The sequence below is a fragment of the Tachyglossus aculeatus genome, chromosome 17, assembly GCF_015852505.1.
Source record: "Tachyglossus aculeatus isolate mTacAcu1 chromosome 17, mTacAcu1.pri, whole genome shotgun sequence".
Classification (NCBI taxonomy): domain Eukaryota; kingdom Metazoa; phylum Chordata; class Mammalia; order Monotremata; family Tachyglossidae; genus Tachyglossus; species Tachyglossus aculeatus.
The window spans coordinates 58,086,230-58,104,450 of record NC_052082.1 but is presented as its reverse complement, the minus strand read 5'-3'; the positions used below and the strand labels follow the sequence as shown (position 1 = coordinate 58,104,450).

At 46.6% G+C, this 18,221-nt stretch overlaps 1 protein-coding gene across 1 annotated transcript; it reads right to left on the bottom strand.

Annotated features, from left to right (window-relative positions):
* Positions 1-292: 292 nt before the first annotated feature.
* Positions 293-12,777, bottom strand: IFT22 (intraflagellar transport 22). The gene is made up of 5 exons (XM_038759353.1): positions 12,677-12,777; positions 7,522-7,598; positions 7,339-7,422; positions 5,103-5,323; positions 293-939 (listed from the first exon to the last, which is right to left on the bottom strand). The coding sequence occupies exons 1-5, from the start codon at positions 12,713-12,715 to the stop codon at positions 791-793; spliced, it is 570 nt and encodes a 189-aa protein (XP_038615281.1). The 5' UTR covers positions 12,716-12,777; the 3' UTR covers positions 293-790.
* Between the last annotated feature and the right edge of the window lie 5,444 nt (positions 12,778-18,221).

The window sequence follows — 18,221 nt, the reverse complement described above, 5'->3', positions numbered from 1 at the left end:
GCTGGGTAGTATTTACTCAATAAATACCACTCATTGATAAACTTGGCACACTCATAAATTCACTAGGCAGACTCAACAATATTCCCTTTCGTGCCAATTCCCAAAATAAAGTTGGAAAAGCTGAAAGAACAAAAACCCCAAACCCCTCATGCTCATCTTAAACTGATAAACCGAAACTCTCCAAATTCAGGAAAATCCCTACCGAATTTCAGATAAAATAAAAATTGGCAATGCAGTTAAAGCCCCTCTAAAAGTCGCGGCTTCCTAAACAGACGTACGTTCTTTTGTGTTCAATGGTTTCGAACGAAATGTTTAATGGCCGCTTTTCCTTGTGAATTCAAAAAAAAAAAAGAACAAAACGCAAAACAACAAACACAAAGCAACACCACCGTGTTCAAACCAGTGTTGCAACTACTGGAACAGATCCCGGGATAAGACTAGTCAAAAGTCCCTCCTCCCAAGATTAGCCAAGGAAAACGAAACTCGATGTTTGAGTTTTCCGACGGGGATCTGAGACCGGTCTTCGGCCAGATGGCCCGGAGGTTTCCGGGTCGGGAAGGGACAAGACAAGGTGGATTCTGCCTTCTAAGTCATCAGGCTTTTGGGGTCGGGGGGGATTTCTTCCTCACCTCCGGGAGATTTCCCTTTCCTCCTGGGCCAGGAGGAAAGATGGCCAAGCGAGAGGATGGTGTTGACAGGTACCCATACTACATGAACGTTACCTGGGGTCGGGCTAATTTCCCGGTCAATCGGTCGATCCGGGGCGGGCCCTACCAGCTGATTTTCCGGGTTAGGCGATAATGGCCAGCTCTTCCTTGTCTTGGCACTCGGACAGGGAGTTGACGACGCTCCTGAGGTACTTGGTGAACTCCGTGCGGATCTCTTCGGGCTCCTCCTCCAGGTCTGAGTGGACGAGCTTCAGACTGTTCAGCGGAGAAGCTTGCGAGGGGACGCGGGAAGGGGAAAGGATGTAGCAGATATTCAACCCCACAGGAGGAAAAAAATGAAATCTGCTCCGGGTTTTAAGGCCCTGATGTCTAGTTTAAAGGGCTGATGTCCGGCCGCTTTCAACCATTTACCAAACTGCTTGTCCCTCTAGACTATACGTTCGTTACGGGAGGGAACGTGACTGCTAGTTCTGTTGGATTGTCATCTCTCAAGCGCTTAGTAGAGTGCTCAGCAGCACTCAGAAGCAGCGTGGCTCAGCCTGGGCTTTGGAGTCAGAGGTCATGGGTTCAAATCCCGGCTCCCCCACTTGTCAGCTGTGTGACTTTGGCCAAGTAACTTAACTTCTCTGCGCCTCAGTTACCTCATCTGGAAAATGGGGATGAAGACTGTGAGCCCCATGCGGGACAACCTGATCACCTTGCAACCGCCCCAGCGCTTAGAACAGTGCTTTGCACATAGTAAGCGCTTAATAAATGCTATTATTATTATTATTATTATTGTTATAGTAAGTGCTCCAACTGATTGACGATTTTTTGCCTGACTGTGAACAGTCAACATCAGAGAAGCAGCGTGGCTCAGTGGAAAGAGCGTGGGCTTGGGAGTCAGAGGTCATGGGTTCCAATCCCGGCTCCGCCACTTAGCTGTGTGGCTTTGGGCAAATCACTTCACTTCTGTGGGCCTCAGTTCCCTCATCTGTAAAATGGGGATGAAGACTGTGAGCCCCACACAGCGCTTAACAAATACCATCCTTATTATTATCTGTGCCTCAGTGACCTCACCTGTAAAATGGGGATGAAGACTATGAGCCCCACGTGGGACACCTGATTACCTTGTATCCACCCCAGTGCTTAGAACAGTGCTTGGCACATAGTAAGAGCTTAACCAATACCATCATTATTATTATCTGTACCTCAGTTCCCTCATCTGTCAAATGGGGATGAAGACTGTGAGCCCCCCGTGGGACAGCCTGATCGCCTTGTATCCCCCCAGCGCTTAGAACAGTGCTTGGCACATAGTAGGAGCTTAATAAATACCATCATCATCAACAGGTTTTACACCATCCCCTACTGGTGAGGACCAAAACACTCAACTCTTGGTAACGACTGGACCTTTTTTTTTTTTAAAAAAAAAAATGTATTTGTTAAGCGTTTATTGTGTGTTAGGCACTTTACTAAACGCCGGAGTAATTAATTTTAATTTAATTTTGGCATTTATTAAGCACTTACTATGTGCAAAGCACTGTTCTAAGCGCTGGGAAGGCACAAGTAGAGTGCTTGAGTAGATACAAGATCATCAGTCCATCGTCCTACTTAGGGCTCACGGTCTTAATCCCCATTTTACAGATGAGGGAACTGAGGCCCAGGTAAACCGGGCGACTTGTCTCCTACAGACAGCCTATACTGTTTGTGCTTTTAATAATAATAATAATGATGGCATTTATTAAGCACTTACTATGTGCAAAGCACTGTTCTAAGCACTGGGGAGGTTCCAAGTTGATCAGGTTGTCCCACGGGGGGCTCACAGTCTTAATCCCCATTTGACAGATGAGGGAACTGAGGCACAGAGAAGTTAGGTGACTTGCCCAAAGTCACACAGCTGACAATTGGCGGAGCCGGGATTTGAACCCATGACCTCTGACTCCATAGCCCATGCTCTCTCCACTGAGCCATGCTGTTTTAGCGCTTACTAAGTGCCAAGCACTGTTCTAAGCACTGGGTACGCTCCAGAGCAGAGGTGCTTAAAAGACCAATTTGTAAATGATGATAATTATGGTATTAAGGCAGCCTATACTGTTTGTGCCAAGCGCTGAGCGGACGTGAGTTAATTAGATTGTCAGTCAATCAGTTGAGAAGCAGCAAGGCTCAGTGGAGAGAACCCGGGCTTTGGAGTCAGAGGTCGTGGGTTCAAATCCCGGCTCCGCCAATTGTCAGCTGGGTGACTTTGGGCAAGTCACTTCACTTCTCTGGGCCTCAGTTCCCTCATCTGTAAAACGGGGATTAAGACTATGAGCCCCCTGGGGGACAACCTGATCACCTTGTAACCTCCCCAGCGCTTAGAACAGTGCTTTGCACATAGTAAGCACTTCATAAATGCCATTATTATTATTATTATTAATGGTATTTATTGAGCACTTACTATGTGCACAGCACCGTACTAAGCCCTTGGGAGAGGACAATATAACAATATAACAGACACGTTCCCTGCCCTCAACAGGCTTCCGGTCTAGAGGGGGAGATGGACATTAAGAGAAATAAATAAATTACCCGGTGGCTCATGATATAGCCGGAAGCAGGGCAGAGGAGATGGCCGGCGGGCATCCCACCGGAGCAAGAGGTGTTCTTGTGAGCCCAGGGTTTGGGATGCTCGGTCGGTTGGCCCAGTGCCCGGGGCATGCGTGGGCCTCGCTCGGCCTTCCCACTCCCGCCCGGGATTAAATGGGCAGCTGTTGACAGCGTCTCCGACCAGGACCGGCTGCCGGAAAGGAGGGTCCGAACGCCTTCGAGATCACCTCCCCCAGCTCCGAGTCGCAGCCAACGGAAATTCCTCACCGTCGGCTTTAAAGCCCTCGATTTCCTCGCCCTCTCCTACCTCACCTCGCTGCTATCCTATTCCAACCCAGCCTGTACACTTCACCCCTCCAATGCCAACCTCCTCACTGTAACTCCATCTTGTCTACCTCTCCGCAGACCTCTCGCCCCCATCCTGCCTCTAATAATAATAATAATGATGATGGCATTTATTAAGCGCTTACTATGTGCAAAGCACTGTTCTAAGCGCTGGGGAGATTACAAGGAGATCAGGTTGTCATCATCATCATCATCAATCATATTTATGGAGCGCTTACTATGTGCAGAGCACTGTACTAAGCGCTTGGGAAGTACAAGTTGGCAACACATAGAGACAGTCCCTACCCAACAGTGGGCTCACAGTCTACAAGACTGTCCCACAGGGGGCTCACGGTTTTAATCCCCATTTTACAGATGAGGTAACTGAGGCCCAGGGAAGTCAAGTGACTTCATCATCAATCGTATTTATTGAGCGCTTACTATGTGCAGAGCACTGTACTAAGCGCTTGGGAAGTACAAATTGGCAACATATAGAGACAGTCCCTACCCAACAGTGGGCTCACAGTCTAAAAGACTTGCCCAAAGTCACGCAGCTGACAACTGGCGGAGGCGGGATTCGAACCCATGACCTCTGATTCCAAAGCCCGGGCTCTTTCCACTGAGCCACGCTGCTTCCCCTGGCCTGGAAGGCCCTCCCTCCTCATATCCGACAGATAATCTCTCTCTCTCTCTCTACCTTCAAAGCCTTATTGGAAGGCAAATCTCCTCCAAGAGGCCTTCCCGGACTAAGCCCTCCTTTCCTCTACTCTCATTCCTTCTGCATCGCCCTGACTTGCTCCCTTTATTCACGCGCCCGCTCCAGCCCCACAGCACTTACGTCCACATCTGTCATTTATTTATTTCTATTAACGTCCGTCTCCCCCTCTAGACTGTAAGCTGGTCACTGGCAGGGAATATGTCTGTTATAGTGTTATATTGTCCTCGCCCAAGAGCTTAGTACAGTGCTCGGCGCATTGTAAGCACTCAATAAACACAATCGACTGTCTAGACTGTGAGCCCACTGTTGGGTAGGGACTGTCTCTATATGTTGCCAACTTGTACTTCCCAAGCGCTCAATAAATACGATTGATTGATTGATTGACTGACCAAGTCAGTGGGGGCCCTGTCCGTTCCCCTAATGACGCCTGGTCATCCTAACCAACCCCACGCTCCAAAAGCCCTCGGCTGTGGAAAACATGGAGTTTACGGACAGAGCGTAGAAGACGCCCCAGGAAAGGGCTCCTTCACCCAAAGGCCACCCAAAGCCTGCGGTGGCTAGCAAGCGTGGGACAGGGGAGGACCAGAAGCCAGGGCCTAGCGGATAGAGCTCCGGCTTGGGGGTCATAGCTTCTAATCCCAGCTCTGCCGCTTGTCGGCTGGGTGACCTTGGGTAAGTCACTGCACTCCTCTGTGCCTCAGTTCCCTCATCTGTAAAATGGGGATGGAGACTGGGAGCCCCACGTGGGAAATCCGACCCGATTTGCTCGTATCCACCCCCGCGGTCAGTGCTTAACGCAGACCACAAATTATCATTATTGTCTTTCTCACCCAGCAACAGGGTCCCGTTGCCCTGGTCCCCGCCGGAGCCGGGGCCGGAGCCGGGCTTGCGGTGGGCGATGAGGAGGCACTGGGCGTCGGGAAGCAGCTGCTGCTGGATGAAGCAGGAGTGCCACATCTCGATCTCCCTCAGGTGACTGGGAACGTCCGCGTTGAAGACGATCACCACGCCGTGAGAGTCCTTCATGAGGGCCGGCCAACAGGACTCAAACCTGCGGGAGATGGGGAGAGTCGGAGGGGCGGGATGGGGGGCTCCTGTGGAAGCATAATGGCCCAAGGTCCTGCATTTGCCCCTTTCCCTCTTCCGAACTGTTTCCGCTTCAGGCCTGCCTCTGGTTGCCAAGACAATCCAGTTCACCACATATCTTCACTTTGTTTCTGTAGGAGTAGGGCCTGGAATGCCCTCCCTCTGCCCATCCGCCAAGCTAGCTCTCTTCCTCCCTTCAAGGCCCTGCTGAGAGCTCACCTCCTCCAAGAGGCCTTCCCAGACTGAGCCCCTTCCTTCCTCTCCCCCTCCTCCCCCTCTCCATCCCCCCCATCTTACCTCCTTCCCTTCCCCGCAGCACCTGTATATATGGATATATGTTTGTACATATTTATTACTCTATTTATTTATTTATTTATTTTGCTTGTACATATCTATTCTATTTATTTTGTTAGTATGTTTGGTTTTGTTCTCCGTCTCCCCCTTTTAGACTGTGAGCCCACTGTTGGGTAGGGACTGTCTCTATATGTTGCCAATTTGTACTTCCCAAGAGCTTAGTACAGTGCTCTGCACATAGTAAGCGCTCAATAAATACGATTGATTGATTGATTGATTGAGTAGCTGAAAACAAGTTGGGGTGGAGTGGGTCTATTCATCTTGAGAACAAGGTAGAAAATAGAAAATTGGTGCTGACTTGTACTTCCCAAGCGCTTAGTACAGTGCTCTACACACAGTAAGTGCTTAATAAATACGATTGAATGAATGAATGTATGTATATGTATATATATATGAATAAATAAAGGACATACATGGATCTTTCTCTCTCTCTCTCTCTCTCTATATATATATATAAGAGAAGCAGTGTGGCTCAGTGGAAAGAGCACGGGCTTTGGAGTCAGAGGTCATGGGTTCAAATCCCATCTCCACCAACTGTCAGCTGTGTGACTTTGGGCAAGTCACTTCACTTCTCTGGGCCTCAGTTCCCTCATCTGGAAAATGGTGATTAAAACTGTGAGCCCCCACCGTGGGACAACCTCATCACCTTGTAACCTCTCCAGCGCTTAGAACAGTGCTTTGCACATAGTAAGCACTTAACAAATAGCATCATTATTATATATATATGTGATGTTATTGACAGGGAACGTTTCTGCCAACTCGTATTGTACTCTCCCAAGCGCTTAGTACAATGCTCTGCACATAATAAGCATGAAATACCACTGTTTGATTGATATATCTCTTTTATTGATTTGTATATTTCCTTTCCCATTCTCTTCCCCTTAACCAAATCAATTCATGTTTTTTTTCTCTTGCTTCCACAGTGTGAGTACAAACTGTATTCACCCTCTTAAGAGGACAGGAGGGCGGGGATGGAGTGTTTTATCTCTAGTGAGTAATAATAATGACGGTGGTATTTGTTAAGTGCTTACAATGAGACAGACACTGAAATAAGCACTGGGGTGGAGACAAGCAGAATGCTCACAGGCATCCAGCATAGTGCCCTTCACCCACACAGTAGGTGCCCAGAACAGTGCCCTGCAGGTAGCAGATGCCCAGTATCACCGAGCTCAAAGCAGAAGTGGGCTTTTCATACTTGCTAATTATTACAGATAGGATTAATAGCCACAAATTACCAAAAATACATCCTGTACCTGCTCTCATTGTAAATATAAATTAAAGATTTTATTTTGTTAATATGTTTTGTTTTGTTTTCCGTCTCCCCCTTCTAGACTGTGAGCCCACTGTTGGGTAGGGGCCGTCTCTCTATGTTGCCAACTTGTACTTCCCAAGCGCTTAGCACACAGTAAGTGCTCAATAAATACGATTGAATGAATGAATGAATATATCACTTTCCATTCAGTACACGCTCAGTACAGTGCTCTGTACCAAGTAGATGCTTAGCACAGTGCCCTGTGCACAGTAGTCCCCTAGTCGAGTGCTCCGCACACAACAGGTGAGCACTAATTACTCAATACTCTACCGAGTTGCCTTAGACTAAGGAAGGAAAACCAAAAACTCACTTACTTTCGATCTCCTCCACAGTCCCACAGCTGGAATTCACATACTGTGCCTTGGTTGGTCACCTGGGGATTCTCAAACTCCAAGATCCTGCAAACACAAGTTGGTTTAGGAAAGGATAACAGAGTCCTCGGGAGCGAAACAGCAGGCTTCCCCCCATCCCACCTCCTCCCGCGGCCCGGACCCTACCTGACTCCCTGCGTCGGGTTGTACTCCGTTATATCCGAGGAGTCAGTCAGAAAGTTGGCCAGGATGGTTTTCCCGCTCTGTCGAAAGAAACGGGCGTCGTTTTGCCAAGGGAGGATACGCAAGGGAGCACGCCTGCTAGATAATTTTGACACCTGTCTACATGTTTTGTTTTCTTGTCTGTCTCCCCCTTCTAGACTGTAAGCCCGTTGTTGGGTAGGGACCGTCTCTGTTGTCGACTTGTACTTCCCAAGCGCTTAGTACAGTGCTCTGCACACAGTAATCGCTCAATATGACTGAATGAATGCATACTGACCCTTTGGAAGTTAATCAATCAATCTGTATATATGTATATATGTTTGTACATATTTATTACTCCATTTATTTATTTATTTTATTTGTACATATTTATTCTATTTATTTTATTTTATTTTACTTTGTTAATACGTATTGTTTTGTTTTGTTCTCTGTCTCCCCCTTCTAGACTGAGAGCCCACTGTTGGGTAGGGACCGTCTCTACATGTTGCCAAATTGTACTTTCCAAGCACTTAGTACAGTGCTCTGCATACAGTAATCGCTCAATATGACTGACTGAATGAATACTGACCCTTTGGAAGGTAATCAATCAATCTGTATATATGTTTGTACATATTTATTACTCCATTTATTTATTTATTTTATTTGTACATATTTATTCTATTTATTTTATTTTATTTTACTTTGTTAATATGTTTTGTTTTGTTTTGTTGTCTGTCTCCCCGTTCTAGACTGTGAGCCCCACTGTTGGGTAGGGACCGTCTCTATATGTTGCCAACTTGGACTTCCCAAGCACTTAGTACAGTGCTCTGCATACAGTAAGCACTCAATAAATACGATTGATTGATTGATTCATTCATTCATTCAATCGTACAGTAATCGATTCATTCAGTCGTACAGTAAGCACTCAATAAATATGACTGACTGAATGAATGAATGAATCAATCAATCAATCGTATTTATTGAGTACTTACTGTATGCAGGGCACTGTACTTAGGGCTTCGGAAAGTTCAATAGGATGGAGTTGGTAGATATTTCTGCTCACAGTCTATATACCTGCATATATGTATATATGTTTGTACATATTTATTTACAGTCTATATACCTGTATATATGTTTGTACATATTTATTACTCTATTTATTTATTTATTTATTTTATGTGTACATATCTATTCTATTTATCTTATTTTGTTAGTATGTTTGGTTTTGTTCTCTGTCTCCCCCTTTTAGACTGTGAGCCCACTGTTGGGTAGGGACTGTCTCTAGATGTTGCCAATTTGTACTTCCCAAGCGCTTAGTACAGTGCTCTGCACACAGTAAGCGCTCAATAAATACGATTGATGATGATTTCTGCTCACAACGAGCTTACAGTCTATAGGGGGTGACAGGCACGAATAGAAATAAATAAACAACAGTTATGGACGTAAGTGGTGTGGGGCTGGGAGGGGGGGATGAATAAAGGGAGTGAGTCAGGGTGACGCAGAAGGGAGTGGGAGAAGAGGAAAAGAGGGTTTAGTCATGGAAGGAAAGATGGGGATGTTCGTTTAGTCCAAGAAAGACACAGCCACGAGGCTCCAACTATAGGTCTTGACTTCCTCTACGGAATACGGGCGGGTGCGTATGTGCGGGCACATAGTTCGTTGGATCCCTGTAGATGGGAAGCTTCTTGTGGGCAAGGATTGCGCCCACCCACTCTGTTTTAGTTCTACTTTCCCGAGCGCTTAGTACAGTGCTCTGCACTCAGTCAACGCTCCATAAAAACCAATGATTGATCGATCCTGTACAGAGGCGATGTTTTTCGGGCGCCGGGTGCGGGTTACTCCGGGCAGAACTTTCCTAAATCCAAGTTTCATCCGGCTTTCCCCTGGCATCTTCAACCCGGGCATTTGGGCATATTCAGGAACAATTAATTCAGTAGTGTTGAACGGTAGAAGCAATGGAATTTACTGTTTGTTTTTATATATATTTTATGGTATTTGTTAAGCGCTTACTACGTTCCAGACACTGTACGAAGCACTGGGGTAGATCCAAGTTAATCAGGTTGGTCAGAGTCCATGAGAAAGCCCTTTTAGACAGGTGGCAGATGATAAGAGCCCCTGGAAAATGAGATTACAAAGTACAAGTATATGACCAAATCAACAGGCTTTTAAAGGGGCAAGGCTGATAGGCTTTCCTGCCCTAAGTGCAGTCCTTGGTTTCAAACTACCCCAAATCTCCCTGGCAAATAATCAATCAATGGTATTTACTGAGCACTTACTATGTACAGAGCACTATAATACTACTACTACTACTACTACTACTACTACTACTAATAATAATAATAATGATGATGGCATTTATTAAGCGCTTATTATGTGCAAAGCACTGTTCTAAGCGCTGGGGAGGTTACAGGGTGATCAGGTTGTCCCACAGGGGGCTCACAGTTTATTTATTTTACTTGAACATATTTACTATTCTATTTATTTTGTTAATGATGTGCGTCTAGCTTCACTTCTATTTATTCTGATGACACCTGTCCACATGTTTTGTTTTGTTGTCTGTACTATACTATACTAAGCCTTGGGAGAGTATGATAAAACAGAATCAACACACATGTTTTCTGCCCATAACAACCTAGTAAGTGCTTAACAAATACCACAAAAAAAAATCTGTAGGAGCCCAAGTGTCTACCAGAGTGCTCTGCACACAGAAAGTGCCCAGTACAGTGCTCCACATATAATAGGCACCCCGATAATAAATTGAATGGATGCAAAGTGCCCTAGCAGAGTGCTAGGAAGGGGGAAGGCGCGTGCTAATGGTTAGAGCCCGCCAGGGAGTCATAAGGAGTCACCTGTATATATGTATATATGTTTGTACATATTTATTACTCTATTTATTTATTTATTTTACTTGTACATATCTATTCTATTTATTTTATTTTGTTAGTATGTTTGGTTTTGTTGTCTGTCTCCCCCTTTTAGACTGTGAGCCCACTGTTGGGTGGGGACTGTCTCTATATGTTGCCAACTTGTACTTCCCAAGCGCTTAGTACAGTGCTCTGCACACAGTAAGCGCTCAATAAATGCAATTGATTGATTGATTGATTGATAAGGACCTGGGTTCTCATCCCGGCTCTGCCACTTGTCTACTGTGTGACTTTGGGCAAGTCACTTCACTTCTCTGGGCCTCAGTTCCCTCCTCTGTAAAATGGGGGTTAAGACTGTGAGCCCCACGTGGGACAGGGACTGTGTCCAACCCGATTTGCTTGTATCTACCCTAGCTCTTAGTACATAGTAAGCGCTTAACAAATACCAAAATTACTGTTATTACTATGTGGGACTGTGTCCAAACCTGATTACCTTGCATCTCCCCAGCATTTAGAAGAGTGATTGGCACAAAGTAAGTGCTTTACAAGTACCACCATTTAGTTATTTAGGAAGGGGAGGTGCATGTAAGGAGTTCTCTAATAATAATGATGGCATTTATTAAGCGCTTACTATGTGCAAAGCACTGTTCTAAGCACCGGGGAGGTTACAAGGTAATCAGGTTGTCCCACGGGGGGCTCACAATCTTAATCCTCATTTTACAGATGAGGTAACAGAGGAGTTAAATGACTTGCCCAAAGTCACACAGCGGACAGTTGGTGGAGCCGGGATTTGAACCCATGACCTCTGCCTCCAAAGCCTGGGCTCTTTCCACTGAGCCATGCTACTTCTCTAGACCGTAAGCTCGTTGTGGGCAAGGAATGGGTCTGTTTATTGTTAAACTGTATTCTCCCAAGCGCTCAGTCCAGTGCTCTGCACACAGTAAGCGCTCAATAAATACGATTCAATGAATGAATGCTCTGCACATGGTATGCGCTCAAGGAATATGATTGAATAAGGGGGAGCCATGGGTATTCACAGGAGGACAGAAGGGGTGGACTTTGGTGGGGTTGGGTGGGAGGGTTTTCATTTATTCATTCAATCGTATTTATTGAGCGCTTACTGTGTGCAGAGCACTGTACTAAGCACTTGGGAAGTACAATTTGGCAACAGGTAGAGACAATCCCTACCCAACAACGGGCTCACAGTCTAGAAGGGGGAGACAGACAACAAAACAAAATAAGTAGACAGGTGTCAATACCATCCGCTTCCACCCCCGGGTGAGTTTTTAAACTTTGAAGAGAAGGAGCATAGTGGGTTGGAGAAGCAGCGTGGCTCAGAAGAAAGAGCACGGGCTTGGGAGTCAGGGGTCATGGGTTCTAATCCCGGCTCCGCCACTTGTCAGCTTTGTCACTTAACTTCTCTGTGCCTCAGTTCCCTCATCTGGAAAATGGGGATTAAGGCTGTGAGCCCCGGAGAAGCAGCATGGCTCAGTGGAAAAGAGCATGGGCTTTGGAGTCAGAGGTCATGGGTTCAAATCCACGCTCTGCCACTTGTCAGCTGTGTGACTTTGGGCAAGTCACTTAACTTCTCTGGGCCTCATTCCCTCATCCGTAAAATGGGGATGAAGACTGTGAGCCCCACGTGGGACAACCTGATCACCTTGTATCCCCCCAGCGCTTAGAACAGTGCTTTGCACATAGTAAGCGCTTAATAAATGCCACTATTATTATTATTATTATCTTATATCCCTCCCAGCGCTTAGAACAGTGCTTGGCACATAGTAATCACTTAACAAATGCCATTGTTATTATTGTTATTATTATGACGACTGTGAGCCCCATGTGGCACAACCTGATCACCTTGAATCCCCCCCAGCGCTTAGAACAGTGCTTCGCACATACGTGCTCGAGAAGCAGCGTGGCACAGAGGAAAGAGCCCGGGCTTTGGGGTCGGAGGTCATGGGTTCAAATCCCGGCCCCGCCACTTGTCAGCTGTGTGACTTTGGACAAGTCACTTAACTTCTCTGGGCCTCAGTTCCCTCATCCGTCAAATGGGGATTAAGACTGTGAGCCCCACGTGGGACAACCTGACTACCTTATATTCTCCCCCAGCGCTTAGAACAGTGCTTGGCACATGGTAAGCGCTTAATCCTTGCCATTATTATTATTACCATCATTAACAAAATGTCATCATTATTATTAGAGCTTGGGCCTCGGAGTCAGAAGGTCATGGGTTCTAATCCTGACCCCCTCCCGGGATCCCCGACCGCCCCCACCTCGCTGGGGCCTACGAACAGGATCTTGGCCTTGAGCATCGTCCGGTCCGGTCCGGTCCGCTCGCGGTTGCTAAGGACGGTTGCCAAGGACTGTTGCCATGGACGGTTGCCAAGGCCCCTGCCGAGGGCAAACCTCGCCTCTGATTGGCCGGCGGCCGTTTCCATGGAAGTTGGGTGGGGGGGGGAAGGTAAACCAGGGGACTATTTGGGAGCCGCAGATTCAACGCAAACCAGGGGAGGGAATGAGCAAGGCGCCCGTTGCCATGGAAACACCCCCCCATCACATCCTACTCCTTGGAACCTGGATCTTACCCCTGTCGGCGTTTCCTGCCGTGGAAGATGAACCAGGAAGGTCCCTTAATAATAATTATTGGTGGTCTTTGTTAACAATAATAATAATAACAGTGATCAATCAATCAATCAATCAATCGTATTTATTGAGCGCTTACAGTGTGCACACTGTGTGGGAAGTACAAGTTGGCAATACAACTTGTATTGTGATGGTATTAGTTAAGCGCTTTCTAGGTGCCAGGCACTGTATTAAGCGCCGGGATGGATGCAAGCAAAGCGGGTTGGACACAGTCCCTGGCCCACATGGGGCTCACAGTCTCGAGCCTCATTTTACAGCTAATAATAATAATTACAATAATAATAAGCGCTTAGTACAGTGTGCAGTGCACACATTCATTCAATCGTATTTATTGAGCGCTTACTGTGTGCAGAGCACTGTACTAAGTGCTTGGGAAGTCCAAGTTGGCAGCATAGAGAGACGGTCCCTACCCAACAGCGGGCTCACAGTCTAGAAGGGGGAGACAGACGACAAAACAAAACATATTAACAAAATAAAATAAATAGAATAAATATGTACAAGTAAAATGAACAAATAGAGTAATAAATACGTACAAACATATATACAGGTGCTGTGGGGAGGGGAAGAAGGTAACGTGGAGGGGATGGGGACGGGGAGGAGGGGGAGAGGAAGGAAGGGGCTGAGTGTGGGAAGGCCTCCTGGAGGAGGTGAGCTCTCAGCAGGGCCTTGAATGGAGGAATAGAGCTAGCTTGGCGGATGGGCAGAGGGAGGGCATTCCGGGCCCGGGGGATGATGTGGGCCGGGGGTCGATGGCGGGACAGGCGAGAACGAGGTACGGTGAGGAGAGTAGCGGTGGAGGAGCAGAGGGTGCGGGCTGGGCTGGAGAAGGAGAGAAAGGAGGTGAGGTAGGAAGGGGCAAGGGGATGGACAGCCCTGAAGCCCAGGGTGAGGAGTTTCTACCTGATGTGCAGATTGATTAGTAGCCATTGGAGATTTTTGAGGAGGGGAGTAACATGTCCAGAGCGTTTCTAGACAAAGACAATCCGGGCAGCAGCATGAAGTATGGATTAAAGTGGGGAGAGACACGAGGATGGGAGATCAGGCAGGAGGCTGATGCAGTAGTCCAGACGGGATAGGATGAGAGCTTGAACGAGCAGGGTAGCGGTTGGGATGGAGAGGAAAGGGCGAATCTTGGCAACGTTGCGGAGCTGAGACCGGCAGGTTTTGGTGACGGCTTGGATGTGAGGGGTGAACGAGAGCGGGGTCGAGGATGACACCAAGGTTACGGGCTTGTGAGACGGGAAGGATGGTAGTGCTGTCAACAGAGATGGGAAAGTCAGGGAGAGGGCGGGGTTTGGGAGGGAAGACAAGGAGTTCCGTCTTGGACATGTTGAGTTTTAGGTGGTGGGCAGACATCCATAGTAAGTGCTTAATAAATGCCATTATTATTATTATTATTATTATTAATAAAATGGGGATTAAGACTGTGAGCCCCACGTGGGACAACCTGATCACCTCGTATCTACCCCAGCGCTTAGAGAAGAAGCGTGGCTCAGAGGAAAGAGCCCGGGCTTTGGAGTCAGAGGTCATGGGTTCAAATCCCAACTCCGCCAATTGTCAGCTGTGTGACTGTGGGCAAGTCACTTCACTTCTCTGGGCCTCAGTTCCCTCATCTGTAAAATGGGGATTAAGACTGTGAGCCCCCCGTGGGACAACCTGATCACCTTGTAACCTCCCCAGCGCTTAGAACAGTGCTTTGCACATAGTAAGCGCTCAATAAATGCCATTATTATTATTATTATTATTAACAGCGATCGGCACACAGCAAGTGCTTAACAAATACCACCATCATCATCAACAGAATTAGCGGAGGTGTTTCCCGAGCATCGCAACTATCGAAGCTGATTCTGTTTTGGGTGTTAATTACAGAACCCTCGTCCGCCCCATGTACCGAGTTTCTTATCACACGGTGACGGCCCTGGAGTGAAGATGTTGCCCTGACTTCTCTGGCAGTAGATGTGAGGAAGGTGAGTCCGGCGGACACTTCTGACCCCATTCAGGCTCTTCCTTTTCTTGTCACTGTCTTTGTTAAGCTCTTACTATTCATTCATTCACTCAGTCGTATTTACTGAGGGCCTACTATGTGCACAACGATGGACTAAGCGCTCGGGAGAGCACAATATAACACCAGGTGTCAAGCACTGTTCTAAGCGCTGGGGTAGGTATAAATTAATCAGGTTGGTCACCGTCCCTGTCCCACTCACAGGGTAAGTAGGAGGGAGAACTCTTCCACTTGTCAGCTGTGTGACTTTGGGCAAGTCACTTAACTTCTCTGTACCGCTGTTGGGTAGGGACCGTCTCTGAATGTTGCCAAGTTGGACTTCCCAAGCGCTTAGTACAGCGCTGTGCACACAGTAAGCGCTCAATAAATACAGTTGAATGAATGAATGAACGGGCTCACAGTCTAGAACTGGAGTTGGGGGGCTCCCCGGGCTTAGCCCACTGTTGGGTAGGGACCGTCTCTATATGTTGCCAACTTGTACTTCCCTAGCGCTTAGTACAGTGCTCTGCACACAGTAAGCGCTCAATAAATACGATTGATTGATTGATTGATTGATTGATTGTACCTCAGTTCCCTCTTCTGCAAAATGGGGATGAAGACTGTGAGCCCCCCGAGTGACAACCTGATCACCTTGTATCTCCCCCAGTGCTTAGAACAGAGCTGGGCACATAGTAAGCGCTTAACAAATACCATCATTATTATTATTATTATTTGGCAGGTATCCCTACTTTACAAATGAGGAAGCTGTGGCACAGAGAAGTGAAGCGACTTAATAATAATAATAATAATGGCATTTATTAAGTGCTTACTTCTTGTGTGCAGAGCATTCATTCATTCAATCATATTTATTGAGTGCTTACTGTGTGCAGAGCACTGTACTCAGCACTTGGGAAGTACAATTCGGCAACAGAGACAATCCCTACCCAAAAACGGGCTCACAGAATACAGGAATAATGATAATAATAATAATAATAATAGCATTTGTTAAGTGCTTACTATGTCCCAAGCACTGTTCTAAGTGCTTATTGGCAAGTCACTTAACTTCCCTGTGACTTGCCAATAATAATAATAATAATAATGGCATTTATTAAGTGCTTACTATGTGCAAAGCCCTGTTCCAAGTGCTGGGGAGCTTACAAGGTGATCAGGTTGTCCCTCGGGGGGCTCACAGTCTTAATCCCCATTTTCCAGATGAGGGAACTGAGGCCCAGAGAATTGAAGTGACTTGCCCAAAGTCACCCAGTTGACAATTGGCAGAGCCAGGATTTGAACCCATGACCTCTGATTCCAAAGCCCAGGCTCTTTCCACTGAGCCATGCTCACACAGGAAACAATAGGCAGAGTAGGGATTAGAACTCAGGACCTTCTGACTCCGAGGCCTGTGCTGTCCCCACTAGGCTTGGCTGCTTCTCATTCCTGTCCACATGTTTTGTTTTGTTGTCTGTCTCCCCCTTCTAGACTGTGAGCCCGCTGTTGGGTAGGGACCGTCTCTATATGTTGCCGACTTGTACTTCCCAAGCGCTTGGTACAGTGCTCTGCACACAGTAAGCGCTCAATAAATATCGATTGAGTGAATGAATGAATGAATGAATGCTCCTGGGAACAATAATAATAATTTTGGTATTAATAATAATTACAAAGATGGTATTTGTTAAGCTCTTACTGTGTGACAAGCGCTGTTCTAAGATTTGTTAAGCACCTAATAATAATAATGATGACATTTGTTAAGCGCTTACTATGTGCAGAGCACTGTTCTAATCAATCAATCAATCAATTGTATTTATTGAGCACTTACTGTGTGCAGAGCACTGTACTAAGTGCTTGGGAAGTACAAGTTGGCAACATATACAGTCCCTACCCAACAGTGGGCTCACAGTCTAAAAGGGGGAGACAGAGAACAAAATCAAACATACTAACAAAATAAAATAAATAGAATAGATATGTACAAGTAAAATAAATAAATAGAGTAATAAATATGTACAAACATATATACAGGTGCTGTTCTAAGCGCTGGGGGGGAATACAAGGTGATCATGTTGTCCCACGTGGGGCTCACAGTCTTAATCCCCATTTTACAGATGAGGTCGCTGAGGCTCAGAGAAGTGAAGTGACTTGCCCAAGGCCACCCAGCGGACATGTGGCCGAGTCGGGATTCGAACCCACGACCTCTGACTCCAAAGCCCGGGCTCTTTCCACTGAGCCACGCTGCTTCTCACTTGAGGATTAAGACTGTGGGGCATGGACTGTGTCCATCCTGATTAACTTAGATTGACCCCAGTGCTTAATAAAGTGCCTGGCACCTAGTAAGCGCTTAATAAACGCGATAAAACGAAGAAACAGATACTCCAAAGCCAGGCCTGTGAGGGCAATCTTGGGCGGGATGGAGGGAAGGAATGAAGACCTAAGTAGTACGGTGACCAAAACTGGAATCCCAAGGAGGCTCTGGAAGCTGATGTGAGGCCGGAACGGGCCGGAGCCGTGTCCAGTGTCCGCTTGGGAAGGCGTGATGCCATCTTCCTGGAATGCGAGTCTCCTGGGGGTGGGGGCGGGGGAAGGCTCATTCATTCAATCGTATTTATTGAGCGCTTACTGTGTGCAGAGCAATGGACTAAGCGCTTGGGAACTACAAGTCGGTAACATAAAGAGCCGGTCCCTACCCAATAGCGGGCTCACAGTCTAGGAGCGGGAGACGGACAACAAAACAAAACATGTGGACGGGTGTCAAGTCATCAAAATAAATAGAAATAAAGCTAGAGGCACATCACTGACAAAATAAATAGACTGGTAAATATGTACAAATAAAATAAACAGAGTAATAAATCTGTACAAACATTCATTCACTCAATCGTATTTATTGAGCGCTTCCTGTGCGCAGAGCACTGGACTAAGCGCTTGGGAAGTACAAGTTGGTAACATATAGAGCCGGTCCCTACCCAATAGCGGGCTCACAGTCTAGAAAGGGGAAATGGACAATAAAACCAAACATGTGGACGCGTGTCAAGTCACCAAAATAAATAGAAATAAAGCTAGAGGCACATCACTGACAAAATAAATAGACTGGTAAATATGTACAAATAAAATAAACAGAGTAATAAATCTGTACAAACATTCATTCATTCACTCAATTGTATTTATTGAGCGCTTACTGTGCTCAGAGCACTGGACTAAGCGCT